The following is a 15,939-nucleotide window of genomic DNA, read 5'->3' as shown; positions in this document are numbered from 1 at the left end:
TAGGATATTTCTGGTGTTTTCCAGGGATCCTCTTTGTCACTGCAGAGATAAAGACGATCCAAAGAGACATTAGCTTTTCTAAATATGAGATGGTTATGATATGCATTTCATCTCTGTTTTGTTTTTCTATAACAATGTGTTTATTTCCAGAGATAAGTTCAGCCCTGAACACTTGACAGATGGAAGAAAAATTAGTGTTTTGTGTTTTGTCTACTTGTTTTGGTTTGAGGGGTACCCCAGGATACATAATATTGGCCATTTCTAGAGCAAGCTCTTTTCCCACTTTTTACTAGTCCAAATGCGCAATGTTTTTTTTTCCCTATAATTTGCATATGCTAAATGTAGCTTAGTTAGGGGTTATATTTTAAGAAAAGGTTTTATTCTATATCTATATTCTATGGTGCTCACTTGATATGAACCATTCAGTACACATTTCTGACATAATTTTTTAAATACATTCAGTACAGAATTATGGTCTCTCTGAATTGCCATAATAGTTATATGCAGCACACAAAAAACATATCTTTTTGAAATGTCTGATTAAGAACCTTAAGTACCTGATTATTGTCTGTCTTTTGCCATAACTATAAATGCATTAATATTGTTACATGTTGCCACATTCAGTACAGGCAACTAGTCTCTCTCTCTCTCTCTATGCATTCAGTACAGGCAACCTGGTTTCTCTCTCTCTACATTCAGTACAGGCAACATGTTTTCTCTTCCATTTTCTATCTTTTATTTGGATCACACTGGAGTACAACTGCTGAATGATATCGGGACTCTTTTCAAATCCCTCCCTGTATGCACAAACATCATTCCATCTCAAGGGTGAACACCACCAGTTTCCAGTGACTTGAAAGATCCTGTGCAAACATCAGATCCTGTGCAAACATCATTTCATCCCAAGTGTGCATCTCACCAGTTTAAAGAGACTGCTGGTTCCTGCTAGACTGTAATTCATCTTCCTGCACCCTGACTGCAAAGACTTTTCCACACATGCTGTACACAATGTTTCCTGTTCATCGGAGAAAGCCACCTTCCTAAGAACGCTTTGCTGTACAATTCCTCCTATTTAACCTATTCTATGGACATTTCAGACTTTATTTCATATGCTGTACATCCACTACCTCTTGGAATGGGGAATGAGACATTCCAAAAGCTGCTGAACTTTACTGAACTCCATACTTACATTGAACAACTTAAGAAAACCTCCAAAGAAGTGAATCATACTATCGCTTTTGAAAATGGACAGATTGCACAAAATTTGCTCCAAGATGCTCATGTCTCAAGCTTTGGAACTTTTCTTTGAGTATTTGCCCACTGCAAACCATGTATTTAATGTTTTAATTCACCCTATCATTATCTTAATTATTGTACAAATTTTGCTATGTATTGTTATGATTCTCCTTTGCTGTAGAGTGAAACACGTGTACATTTCTTTTCTCACAAAGTTCCCTCTAGCTTTTAAGGCAGTTATACATGAATTTCCAGTATCTTCTCTGACACTTGCTAATTTGGTTTTAATTTGGCATGGCCTATTGCATTACCATTACCAGGGTCAGAGATAATATTATCCCTTATCCCATACTTACATACTCTCTTATGACATCTTTGTATCTTTTTGCCTGGGCCTCCTGAGAAAGTTTCCTACAACCCTTATGCACGTTCACTCGCTCAACGACGGGTAAGATATGGGCATACTGGGATCCCCGCCCAGATTATGGCCTATACGACCTAAGACAGAGGTTTGAACTCATAATGGGAACTGTTCATCTTCATAGCTTGGAGGACAGCTATGATATACTGTTAGAGATTGGCAAGGCATAAGCGAGGCAAGCTGGCTAAGGGTACCACAAGTTTGCTTTCATTTCAAAGAATATGGAAGATGTCAGCATAGCCGTTGCAGGCGTTCAGCATTTTCGGTTGGCATAGCTGGTGTCACCAAAAGCCTATGGGAAATTGTATCAATCTGACTCTGGCATGGGGATGCAGATAGACCCTGAGGGCAGGAAGACGGTTTCAAGTAGTCCTGATTAAATCATGATTAGCTAAAATGTGTTAATGTATTAATCAGAAACTATTGTCCGAGGCATACTGGAAATTTAACTACAGCCTAGTATTTTTTTTTTGGAAATTATAGGTATGCTTCACTGTTGCAGCATTAGATTTTTCTTTAGGCGATATTTACTGGCTCTGTGGAGACCTCCGGCTCCGTGTTAAACTACTCAGCCAGTAGATAGGCCAGTGCACTTTAGCTATACATAGATGAGATAGGGGTCCCAGATGAATTCAAGGCCCGAGACCAGGTTAAGGCTAGGTTTGAGTCCCTTATTACTATCAATAAGAATGTTGAACTTAAACGTAATTCTGGTTTATCTAATCCTTGGGATCTGTATTTTAGTTGGATGCAGGGGTGGGTAAAAGAGACTGTTCCTGTGCTGTTTGACTCATTGCAGCCCCTAAAACCCCTCCTCAAGAGACATATCTAGAATATCTCTCCCTCCACGCTCATGCTGTGCATTTATGACGTCATTTTCATGACGTAAGAGGGGATTGTAATGAAAGGATAGATTTTCTGTCTCTGTCTATGAAAGGACACATTTGAAAAGGACACACATATTTTATGTCTTTTGTTCCTGCCTGTGCTGGAAGTAATCAAATGTAGAATGTTGGGTGTTTACTTTCTTAATGGTTTGGGAAGAGGTCATTTAATTTATGTTAACTAGGTTAGTTGTCTGAGACAGGAAGGCTCAACCCCCCACAGCTCTTAACACCTTTAAGATTTAAACAATGAAGTACATATCCTGCTCACGCACCCCTTCCCCTCTCTTGTCCATCCCCTTTTGTTGTGATAGTTACCACTGACCCATGTAACAGATATATAAATGTTTTGCAGACTCATAATAAATCAGGCAAAAATCTCTTTAGAAAACTGGCTATCTATATTTCTTTCTAAGGGGAATTGCCTCCAGATGACAGAATGTGATTTCGGGACCTAGAAATGGATCTTGTCCGTTTCACTAGTTTATTCGGATCAAAGGACAGAAAGAGTTGAGGAGATGATCTGTGGGGCTTAGTACGGTCTAAATAGTAAGCCAAAACCCGCTTACAGTCCAAAGTATGTAGAGCCTGCTCACCAGAATGAGAGTGAGGCCTCGGAAAGAAGACAGGCAGAACAATGGATTGATTGAGATGGAATTCAGAAACAACCTTAGGAAGAAACTTTGGATGTGTACGCAGAACCACCTTATCATGATGAAAGACTGTGAAAGGTGGGTCAGAAACTAGTGCATGGAGCTCACTGACCCTCCTGGCAGAGGTGAGAGCAATAAGGAAAAGTACCTTCCAAGTGAGGAACTTGAAAGAGGCATTCGCCAAAGGTTCAAATGGAGGCTTCATTAAAGCGGATAGAACCACATTAAGATCCCAGACCACAGGAGGAGCTTTAATAGGAGGTTTTAAATTAAAGAGACCTCGCATGAATCTGGTGACCAGGGGATGAGCTGAAAGGAGTTTTCCATGGACTGGCTCATGAAAAGCCGCAATAGCACTGAGATGAACTCTGACGGAGGTAGATTTGAGGCCAGAGTCAGACAGAAAAAGTAGGTAATCCAAGAATGATTCTACTGAAAGAGATGTGGGATTATGATGATGAAGAAGACACCAAGAAGAAAATCTTGTCCACTTCTGACGGTAACACTGAAGAGTGGTCGGTTTCCTGGAGGCATTCAGGACAGAACGGACGGGCTGAGACAGTAGAGAATCATGTGAAGTCAGCCCGAGAGATACCAAGCTGTCAGGTGTAGCGACTGGAGGTTGGGATGTAGAAGGGTCTCCTGTTGCTGTGTAAGCAAAGAAGGAAATATTGGAAGCAGAAAAGGATCCTTGGAACTGAGTTGAAGTAGAAGGGAGAACCAATGCTGCCTGGGCCATCTTGGAGCGATTAGAATCATGGTGGCTCTGTCCCTCTTGAGCTTGAACAATGTGCGTAACATGAGTGGAAGTGGAGGGAAAGCATACAGGAACAGATTGGACCAATCTAGGAGGAATGCATCCGCTGCCAGACGGTGAGGAGTGTAGAGTCTGGAGCAGAAGCTGGGCAGTTGGTGATTGTGAGGAGCTGCAAAGAGGTCCACTTGAGGAGTGCCCCACTGATCGAAGATGGACTGCAAGGTCGATGGATCGAGAGTCCATTCGTGTGGTTGTAAAACTCTGCTGAGTTTGTCCGCTAAAGAGTTCTGCTCCCCCTGGATGTAGATCGCTTTCAGGAACAAGTGGTGATCTGTGGCCCAAGTCCAGATTCTCTGGGCTTCCTGGCATAATGGGCGAGAGCCTGTCCCACCCTGTTTGTTGATGTAATACATCGCAACCTGATTGTCTGTGCAAAGTAGAAGTACCTGAGGAAAGAGAAGATTCTGAAATGCTTTGAGGGCATAAAACATTGCCCTGAGTTCCAGGAAATTGATGTGATGTTTCATTTCCTGAGGTGTCCAAAACCCTTGAGTTTGAAACTCGTCCAAATGTGCTCCCCAAGCATAAGGGGATGCATCGGTGGTGATGACAAGCTGATGCTGAGGCAGATGAAATAGAAGACCTCTGGATAGATTTGAGGATATCAACCACCATTGCAGAGATCGACGAAGTGATGATGTCACAGATATGTGTCGTGAGCAAGGATCTGTCGCCTGGGACCACTGGTTGGCTAAGGTCCATTGGGGAGTGCGCAGGTGAAGACGCGCAAGGGGAGTGACGTGAACTGTGGAGACCATGTGACCCAAAAGAATCATCATTTGTTTGGCAGATATGGAACTTTGAGACAGTACCTGCTGACAGAGAAATTGGAGGGTTTGAAGACGATTGGGTGGAAGGAATGATCTCATGAGGATTGTGTCCAGTATTGCTCCAATGAACTGAAGTCTTTGAGTGGGGATGAGGTGAGATTTTGGAAGATTGATCTCGAATCCCAGGATTTGAAGAAAGAGGATGGTTTGATTCGTGGCCAGAAGAACTGACTGAGATGAGGCAGCTTTGATCAACCAGTCGTCTAGGTAAGGAAAGACCTGGAGATGGTGAGAGCGAAGAAAAGCTGCAACCACAATGAGACATTTGGTGAACACCCTTGGAGAGGAGGCAAGACCGAAGGGTAGTACCTTGTATTGGTAATGATGATGATTGATCATGAAACGAAGATATTTCCTGGAGGTCAGATTGACCGGAATGTGAGTGTAAGCTTCTTTGAGATCGAGGGAGCATAGCCAGTCGTTTTGATTGAGAAGAGGGTACAGAGTGGCTAAAGAAAGCATTTTGAATTTCTCTTTTACCAAACATTTGTTGAGATCTCGAAGATCTAGAATGGGTCTTAGATCTCCTGTTTTTTTGGGGACTAGAAAATAACGGGAGTAGAACCCCTGCCCCTGCTGATCTGGAGGAACTTCCTCTATTGCATTTAAGCGAAGGAGAGATTGAACTTCTTGAACTAGAAGGACAGATTGAGGGGAGTTCAAAGCAGACTCTTTTGGTGGACTTAGAGCCGGCAGAGTTTGAAAGTTGAGAGAGTAGCCGTGATGGATGATGTTGAGGACCCATTGGTCCGATGTGATGATTTTCCATCGGCTGAGGAAAAGAGATAAACGACCACCTATGGGTTGAGGAAGGTGGGTGGAAATTTGAACGCTGGCTATGCTTTGGAGAACTAAGTCAAAAGGGTTGTGACTTTGGTTGTGGAGGTGGCTTCACAGGCTGTTGTTGTTGTTGAGGCCTGGGAGGTTGACGTTGTGGTTGGCGTTGACATCTAGGTGGTTGGGAAGGTGTCTGCAATGGTCTAGCTGCAAAGCGGCGCTGATAAGCCGACTGCTGTCTGAAAGGCCTTGTAGTAGGAGGCTTCTTTTTATTTTTGAGCAGAGTATCCCAACGTGTCTCATGAGCTGAGAGCTTTTGAGTAGTCGAGTCCATGGAATCCCCAAAAAGCTCATCCCCCAGGCATGGTGCATTGGCTAACCGATCTTGATGGTTAACATCAAGTTCGGATACCCGAAGACAGGCAAGCCTACGCATAGCTACAGACATAGCTGTAGCTCTTGAGGTTAGCTCAAAGGTATCATAGATAGATCTAACCATAAATTTTCGCAGCTGAAATAGCGAAGAAGAGCATTGATGAAAAGCCTGCTGTTTTCGTTGGGGAAGGTACTTTTCAAAAGAGGCCATGGTGGTAAGGAGGTGTTTGAGATAAAAAGAAAAATGGAATGCGTAGTTGCCAGATCTATTGGCCAACATTGCATTTTGGTAAAGCCTCTTACCAAATTTGTCCATTGCCTTACCCTCTCTGCCAGGAGGTACAGAAGCATACACACTAGCTCCTGAAGATTTTTTCAGGGTAGATTCCACTAACAAGGATTCGTGAAGAAGCTGGGGTTTATCGAATCCAGGGACAGGAATCACCTTGTACAAGGAATCAAGCTTACGGGGAGCTCCAGGAATTGTAAGAGGAGTCTCCAAATTCTTGTAAAATGTCTCCCTTAATATATCGTGCAGAGGGAGCTTCAAGAATTCCTTAGGAGGCTGGTCAAAATCAAGTGCATCCAAAAAAGCTTTAGATTTTTTAGACTCAGCCTCCAAAGGAATAGACATGGAGTCACACATATTTTTCAAAAAAGAAGTAAAAGATGTGGATTCCTGTCCTGAAGAAGGATCAGGCAACGCAGAATCCTCTTCTTCAGAAGAACATTCACCTTCTGAAAGGAATGGTTCTTCAGAGTCTCCCCACAGATCAGGGTCTCTTACATGAGATGTACGATCCCGGGACTCTGGAGTCGAAGGTTCCAAATGTCGGGATTTGCGTACCGACTTACCCGATCTCATCGACACGGTACCGGGAGATGTCACTTGTTGCACCGGTGCCGAAGTCTGTACCGACTGATGTCTCGGTTCCGGTGCAAGAAGTGGCATCGATGTCGATGAGGCCGAGTGCACCGGCACCGAGGGAGTGGATACAAGAATAGAAGGTTGCTCCACTATCGGTACCGGTGGCTCAGACCGGACCGGTTCTGGAAGGATCGGGGTCAAAATAGCAGGGATTAGCTTTTGGAGTTGTTCCCGGAGCTGAACCTGCAAGACGGCAGCAATGCGCTCATCTAAGGAAGGCACCGGTACCGCTTTTTTCTTCTGCGGTACCTTAGGTGCCGCTCTACACTCCGAAGAAGAACCCGATGTCGAAGGGCTAACTTCAATCGGAGCGGAGCGCTTCCGCTGGCGTTTCACGGTCGGCAGGATTGGGCTCACTGCAGTGGAGACCGGAGGACGCTCCAGCGGGGAAGGCTTCTTAGCCGGCTTACCTGGAGGGTGCGACGCCGGCGCGGTGTCGACGAAGAAGGTGCCGACTGCGATGGAACCGATGTCGGTGCCGGTGTAGCGGAGTCGGACATCTCGGCACCGAAAAGCAACCGCTGTTGGATCTGGCGGTTTTTCAGAGTCCTTTTCTTTAACGATGCGCAGCGGGTACAAGTTGACGCTCGATGATCCGGACCAAGACACTGCAGACACCAGTTATGTGGGTCTGTCAGTGAAATTGGCCGAGCGCACCGCTGGCACTTTTTAAACCCGGGTTGAGGGGGCATGAATGGGAAAACGGCTTCAGCCAAATCGAAGCCCGAGGCTTCGATAGTGGCAATAGGCCCCGCCGGGGCGAAACCGAAAGAAAAGGAAAAAATTACTAATAGAATTTTTTTTTTTTTTTTAAAACAAAAGAAATAAAAGAAAAAATGAGGGAAAAGATCTTTCCCAAAGGGTTTACGCGAGCGTGGAAGGCAAAAATACAAAAATTGTTCAACAGCCGTTGAACACACGTCTTCTTAGCTCCGCGGAAACTAAGAAACTGGGGACCGCGCACCTGTGTCGGGCGGGAAGGCACTCGCGCACGCGCGGTGCGGCCTCTAGAACTTTCCAAGTTCTTAGAGTGCAATCACTCTAAAAGTGTCCGTACCGGGGCTCCGTCGGTGCCGTCACCCATCAGTCAAGAATATGCTGCCTGCTTGTCCTGGGATAAAGGTCCTTTTTAAAATCTAGTGTAGCTGCTGTCATGATCTTGGAAGGACATACGTGCAGAAGGCAGTTTGATTTGGTATATTTGTTGTATAGTGTTAGGAATTGGTGCCAGTTAGGAGGTTCAAAATGTTTCGTGGGGTTCTGATTGGAAATCGAAGTTGGGTGAGGGTGAAGGTAACGTGGCAAGAGTTTCTGCCGAGGGTGTACATTCATTATTCTGTAGCATGATTTATATTTCTTTGCTAGACTTTGCCCATCTGTTTGGGAAGTTTTGTGTTTCCTCTATTTTGGGTTGTAATTCGTAGTGGATCCAGAATTCTATTGGGTTTATAGTTCCTCTTCTGGTGATTACACAGGTGCCTATGTTACTCATAAAATAGAGTGATATAAAAAAAAGTCCACCCCACCCCAGTTTCCCTTATTTTTATATTGTATGTCACACTGAATGGTTGGTTTTGTTTTTTTCCCCAAAAATGTTTATTAAATTTTTCAAGTAGAAAAATACAAACTGTAACAATTCAGAATGCAATACTCCAGTGCAAACAGAAGTCATGGAACCTCTCATAAACACATACAACCTAGCTACTAACAAGAATCACATCACTTAATAAGGAACCAAGAACAAAGCAAGTACCCTCCCCATACAGGAACATCTCACCACCCTAAACTACCCCCCCATCTAAAACCCCCCAAACCCATCTCAAGCCCAGGGTGGAATGAGGAGGCCCGCCAAGTGACATAGCTATTCCATATTTTCCTGTAGGGCTCCATGTGCATCCGACGCATGGCCGTCAGTTCACATTTAAGTTGAACATTATCCAAATGATTAAGTAATTGTCCCCACTCTGGTAGCTTAGCAGAGCACCAACAGCTAGCCAAAGCCACCCTCACTAACGTAACCACAAATAGAACGAAGAGGTGCTCTTGGGGTAAAAACCCTGATAAAGGCGCATTAAGCAGAGAGTACTCCATCAAAACCGGAAAATGTTTCCCTAAAATTTGGACAAGCAACTGCCCCACCATATTCCAACAATCTTTAATCTTAGGGCAGGTCCACCAAATATGCCGGAAGGAGCCTAATTGCCCACACACCCTCCAACATTTATCAGAAAGGGCAACCCTGAGGTGAGCTAGTTTCTCCGGTGTCAAGAACCAGCGGTAATACATTTTGAACCCATTTTCCAAAAGAGAGGAAGTAACAGGCAAAGAAAAAAGGCATTGATACCTATTCTGGAGGAAAAGGGGATAGAAAGGTATAGATAGAGAGTTACTATACAGGTCTTGGACTTGGGGGGCCCCCGCATGAGCACTTCTTATGTTCTTAACTGTCTGCAAAGCCCATATCTCTTCCAATTCCAAAAACTTAAGCCATATTCTGAACGCCTGCAACCTTTCCCTCTCCCAGAGCGATAACTCAACAATTTTCTCCTTTACCTCAAGCTGTGAATCTCCCCTCTAATTGATTTTTCCTCACTCTCCTTCAATCGCCTTACCTGTGCTATCAGCCCTAACACCCAGTCCCTACCGTATTTTTCGGTCCATAAGATGCACTTTTTTCAACCCCAAAAAGGGGGTGGAAAAGTGGGTGCATCTTAAGGACAGAATACACCTCCCCCCGGTACCTTTAAGTGACAGTGGTCCAGCACGGTCTCCTGCTGGATGGCTACCTTTCTCCTTGCAGAGCGACACACAACACAGGAGTGTGACCTTTGCACTTCCTGCCTGGTCCCACGCCGCTCTGTGATTGGCTGCAGTCAGTTCTCTTGGTTTTTCCTCCTCTACAGGTGGGTGCGTCTTATGGTCAGGTGTGTCTTATGGACCATAAAATACGGTAATCACTGCTTTAAAAGCCTCTCACAAGAGCCCCTGCTTAATCTCCTCCATATCATTGAACTCTCAAAATTTCTATATTCGCCAGGTCCAACAGGAGCCCATCCTGAAATTTCCAAGGTGGTTGCAGTTGCACTTCACCAAGCACTCCAAAATCAAAAGCACTGGCGAGTGATCGGACAGTGTACTAGATACAATTTGGCACTTCTGTAATCGTGAAAGCAACCCCTCTTCACCCAGCCACAGGTCAATCCTGGAAGAAGAATCATGAACTGAAGAAAAGTAAGTATAATCCCATTCCATCGGATGAGCTCTCTGCCAAAGGTCACATAAATCCCAGTGATTCAAAAGGGGTCTTAGACCTTTCCTCTCTGTTTTTCCAAATTGGATTCCTGATTTGGAATTATACACTAAGGGATCCAAGATAATATTGAAATCCCCTCCCAGCACTAGAGTCCCCTCAACACAACTCTGAATATGAGCCTCCAGCTGGCAAAAAAAGGAGCCTTGATGTTCATTGGAAGCGTAGACATTTACTAGCATATACCAGTCCCCATCTAGTTGGATCACCAGAATTAAATAACGCCCTTCCATATCCCAAATCACTCACTTGCACTCAGTCCCTGATTCTGCAAAGTGCCGTCCCAATTTTAGACAGCTGTAGGTGTCCTACAGCTGTCTATCAGCCAATCGGGATAAACGTTTTTTTAAAAAACTGCTCCCCAGGCAGGCTGCCTATATTAAAGGCGCCTCCAGGAGCCTAGGGAGAACCGCAAGATGCCTAAGCTCGCCTAAGGGCCTTAGGCGAACCTAGGCGGCCCTACGCATCTCCCTAGTAGAGTAAGAGACGCTTACAATGTAGGTCAGCAAAATACTGGCCTACATTGTAAGTAGACGCGGCCGCTATACTTGCAGGAGGGTGCCCAACCCCTCCTGCCGGAAGATGCCCACCCCCCGGACACTACCGATTGCCGGCAGGAGGATGTCCAATCCCTCCTGCTGGAACGCCACCCTCCCCCACACACACTACTGATCACCAGCAGGAGGATGCCCAACCCCTCCTGCCAGAAGATGCCCCCCCCCACACACTAACGATCACTGGCAGGAGGGTGCCCAATCCCTCCTGCCGGAAGACGGCCCCCCTCCGGACACCCCCCCCCCTGCGCTAACAGCCCTCCCCCGCTCTAGGCACCCGGGGCAATCAGGCCTTAGACTTAGTGGGGATGGGCGGATCTGCTATGCCTAAGGCCTGATTGGTCCAGGCTTCTAGAGCCTGGGCCAATCAGGCCTTAGGCTTCACGGGATGGGCCGGGAAGGGGCGAGTCCGCCTCATTTCGACGAGGCGGGCCTGCCGGCTGGATGGTACCAAGACCTGGCTGGCCAACAATTAAAGTTTAGTTTGGGGGGAGGTTAGTTGGGGGGAAGTTAGGGGTGGTCATTGGTGGCTGTTAGCGCGGGGGGGGAGGCGTCCGGAGGGGGGGGGCGTCTTCCGGCAGGAGGGATTGGGCACCCTCCTGCCGGCAATCGGACAGGCGGCCACTACAGTTATCGTGTCAGGGAGATCCCTTGCTGCGATAAGTGTAATGGCTGCGTCTACTCTAACCCGATTCTGTAACCGGCGTCTGTAACATGGACGCCGGTTACAGAATCGGGGTTAGTGTAGGCCCGATTCTGTATTGGATGCCCCTCCTGGGCCGTCCTATACAGAATCTGAGCCTCAGTGTGTACCATACCTGCAATCAAGATGTGTACCGTATCCGCAACAAAATGCCCACCCCTTTATTTTTCTTATCTTTATTGGAAGCTAGATACATTCCCCAAAAAAAGGCCTGGATTCTGTATTAGACGCCCGGGAAGGGAGTCCTATATAGAATCAGGCCTAGGCCCACCCAAATTAAACCCAATTCTGTAACCAACGTCCATGTTACAGATGGCGGTTGCAGAACCAGATTACTGTAGACATGGCCACTATACTTATCGCGGCAAAGGATCTCCCAACCGCGATTGCAGCCACCAGTCTCCCCCCCTCCCCCTAAACAAACGAAGCAGGAGGGATGCCCAATCCCTCCTGCCGAAAGACCGCCCAACCCCCCGTATAATCGCAGCAGGAGGAGCCCAACCCCTCCTGGCTGAAGACCGCCCACCCCTGTACAATTGCGGTAGGAGGGAGCCCAACCCCTCCTGCCAGAATCCCAAATAAAAACCCCACCCCTCCCCGATGATCGCCGGCAGGAGGGTGCCCAACTACTCCTGCCAGATCCCCCCCAACCGCCCTCCCTGGAACACCCCCGGGCTCATCTTGAAAGGTGGCCAGCCGGACAGGTCTTCTCAGCGTCCGGCTGACAGGCCCGCCTCCATCCAAATGAGGCAGACCCGCCCCTCCCCTGCCCAACCCACAGGAGCCTAGAGCCTGATTCGCCCAGGCGCCTAAGGCCCCTCCTATGCCGCCACGTCACTAATGATGTCATCAGTGATGCGGCGGCAGACAGGAGGCCCTGGCAGGGAAGCAGCCTGTTCAATTCTACCGCCGCTTTTCAGGACGGAGGTATGTCGGCCTCACGGTTGGCGGGGTTCTGCTGTGCAGGATGGGAAGGAGAGATGGATAGATGTTGCACAAGGGGATCTCTTGTGTCAGATGGCCACGGCCCGTGGATCAGAGGTTGGGGACCCCTGATCTAAATGACCTCAATTTTTCTCCCCTGATCTCCGACTCTACCCATTCTAAAGGTCATATGCTTGATATGATCTTTATCCCAACGTCTCATAAATCCCAACTTTTCAAATCCATTACTACTTCAAGTGCCCTGGTCTGAGCATTACTTCATCTCTACCTCCTGCTACCACTCGACACCCCTTAATTCAATACCTTCTTTAATTGTTTCCACAAGAGACTACCACCATCTTAAAGAAAAGCTCACGCTACTTTCGTTCCAACTTGATATTGTTATTCTGGATTATGAAGAACCAGACAACCAATTAAAGATCTGGGGCGATGCTTGTAATTCTCTTCTTGATAAAATAGTCCCTGTTTCAACCCGTACCATCTCTTCCAAAAAGCAAAAAAAAAACCAAACCCTGGTTTAATTCATCTCTGCTTCTCTCAAGCGCCAATTGTGCTCACTGGAATGAACCCCATAATATCAAACCTCAATAAATATAAGGAGCACTCAAAATACTAAATTAGATGTCATATCAAAAATGCCCCTCCACACAACTTTTGGAAAGGAACTTTGAGAACAATATTCAGCATTTAAGTTACTTATATCTAAGAAGATGGAAAGTGGACTAGTAAGAATGTTTGAGGACATAACTAGTTTTTACACAGAAATAGGAACTTCCAATGTTGACTGCAAAAGGGGAATCAGCTTGATGAATGCCATTGAAATGAAGACGAGAAACTGGCTAGAAGTTGAACATCTTAACAAAATAATGTGGATTAAAACACGAGTATATCTACCTGGATAGTCTCAAGAGAGTGTTATAATTTGCAGAAATCAGAGAAAGAAAGGAAACGATTCTTACCAGTAATTTCTTTTTTAAAGTACTCAGTTTTTCCTGTATATTTTCAACTGAACTATCAAGTCACTTGTGTTACTGGTTTTACCACCTTTCCCTCTGTTTCTCCACACAGTAATCTAATCCCTCATTGTACTGGTGAATTACCCTCTGCCTCAACACCTGCTGACAGCCAGCAATAATGCTCACCAGTGAATATGATTCAAAATAGTGTGCTGCATGTTTATTGAATCTGTAAATAGAATTTAAAAAAAAATTTACACTCTTGTGGGGGCCTGAATAGTTAAAGTAAATATGCAATTTCAATAAATACAAATTCTAATGCATTCTTTAATGGATTTTCATACTGTGTAAATACCAAGTAGAGCTCAGAGAAAAATGTAACCAAATAATTCTGTTTACAGTGTAAAGCTTTTGCTCATTGCAGCCCAGTACTTTGAGGGAGATATAAACTTATACCAGAGTAGTTGTTCCAAGTGGTAAATGGATAGACAAAACACACCTTAAGTATCTCCCATTTTTATGAAAAAATATTTACCTGCGGTTACCGAACAAATACCCTAACAGACCTCCTGTTCCAACACCAGTCCAAAATCCAGGTCCTGAGTTAGCATTGTGCCGAGGTCTTGTGAAAAAGTCTCCAAAACTGGAACTGCCACCGAAATTTCCATAACCTGCAGATGCCCCTTCATTAGAAAATAAAAATATTATGAAAGAATGATCATTTATCCAGTAGGTTTTATTACTGTAACACTAACATATAAGAGTCAAGAATTTGGAAAATTAGAAGAAAACTTGCTACGAGGGCCAGTTTACAGTGGCATCAATGTCTTCACTTGTTGCACTTGAGTGACTGCTACATCTCTCTTCCATTTCCCATGGTAGCAAAAACACTACATCATACTCCACTGATAATAGACAAGCATCATAAATTTAGAACCTGGTAAAACTGTGGTCTACAATGAATCAGGAGGTCTGGGTGGATAACCTCTGTCCTCGAAGGTCACTATCCAATTGGGTTTTCAGGGTTTCCCCAATAATATGCATACAATTGACTGTACGTACTGCCGTGTCCACTCTGTAACAGTTTGTAAAAGTATGGAAGGTGGACCATGTAGCTGCCCTAGAAATCTCTTCGGGCAATATCACCTGGGTCTCCACTCATGAAGTTGCCACACTTCTAGTGGAGTGAGTTTTCAAAGATAATCTGCGGCCGTTTACCACAGCCAATATGCATAGAGGCAATCGCCATGCAAACAGATCTCATGCATATTCTTTGGGGAAATCATGAAAACTTGACTGGGTTGTAGCCCTCAAGGGCTAAGAATGCTTACCCCTGCTTTAAAGTACAAGCCAACTCTATCCTGCCTGCAATAAAACTGGCCCCTGCCAGCCTGAACAGCAGAATCCCTAAGGAACTTTTACAATGTTTATTTTCAAATATTCTGTAATTTATTAAGGCCTATTCCATAATGTCTTGAATTTATATACCATGATCATTTCCATAGCTATGTATTGTACAACAAGAACAACAATTTACTAGAGATTACTCCTGAAGACACAAAAAGAAACCCATTCTAACTAGGGCTCTTATGTATTCAGAATTAAAGAGGAAAGAGAACCCAAATATTGTGCTAAATAGAACTTTTCCAGTCCAGATCAATGAATTAAGTCCTACTAGCAGACAGAGGTAGAGATATTGAACTGTTCCAATAACATCATTGGTATACCAGTTGGAGCAGCATGCAATTTTCCAATATATCACTACCACAGCAGGATTAGGTCCATCATGCTACACTCCAATGCACACCCCATCAAAACCACTAAAACATAGAGAATGAAAGCAAATTGCAAAGAAAACTATCTCCTTAGAGACATACACAGAGACATTACCACTACGCACGTTTGCATTTAGGTGATATGCAAAGCTTAGCTCAAGGCTTTATCTGCTTTACCAATTTGCCATAGTTGCAGAATATAAATATTGCTAAATAAAAGTAAGGAGGTAGGATTAACTCATTTCCACTGAATACATTTTTCCTCACTTTATTGTATAATTTGTTTCCTCTAAAAATGTCACACTTCCCAATCTACAAACACATCTTTTCAACCCAAAGGAAGTAAGAAAGAATTATACAAAAGGGATTGAGAATGTCTGTTTGTATTACCAATTATACTTGAATATAAGATGACCCGAATATAAACTGAGGTAACCTTTCCCCTCAAAAAGGTTGACTGAAATATAAACCGGGGTGGAGGGGGGGATTTAATATTCAAGTACCCTGCCCTGCCCCCAGCCCCACTCCCTCTGCCTGGCTCTGCACCCTCCCTTCCTGCTAGGCTATGCACCTAGCCCCCTCCCTCCCTGCCCAGCTCCACACCCCATCCCCCTCCCTCCTAATGCCTTGCAGGTCTCCCTAAGACCCAGTGGGCCAGTGGTGGGCCAGGACAGAAGGGATCCCCTCCTGTCCCGGCCGACTAAAAAAAAACCTTTAACCCAGCCTCCCATCTCCCCTATGTACTTTTAAAATCCCTGATGGTCCAGCGGTGGGT

The 15,939-nt window shown here is 45.1% G+C and overlaps 1 protein-coding gene across 1 annotated transcript in view; it reads right to left on the bottom strand.

Annotated features, from left to right (window-relative positions):
• SARAF (store-operated calcium entry associated regulatory factor) overlaps positions 1-15,939 on the bottom strand; it is an 81,194-nt gene that overhangs the window by 34,568 nt on the left and 30,687 nt on the right. The window contains exon 4 of the mRNA XM_033915703.1: positions 13,925-14,072. Coding sequence (XP_033771594.1) covers positions 13,925-14,072 — 148 coding nt within the window. The remainder of the gene's footprint in view (positions 1-13,924; positions 14,073-15,939) is intronic.

The sequence above is a fragment of the Geotrypetes seraphini genome, chromosome 1, assembly GCF_902459505.1.
Source record: "Geotrypetes seraphini chromosome 1, aGeoSer1.1, whole genome shotgun sequence".
NCBI lineage: Eukaryota > Metazoa > Chordata > Amphibia > Gymnophiona > Dermophiidae > Geotrypetes > Geotrypetes seraphini.
Note: the sequence above shows the minus strand (reverse complement) of the source record. Positions and strands in the feature narration are given on the sequence as shown.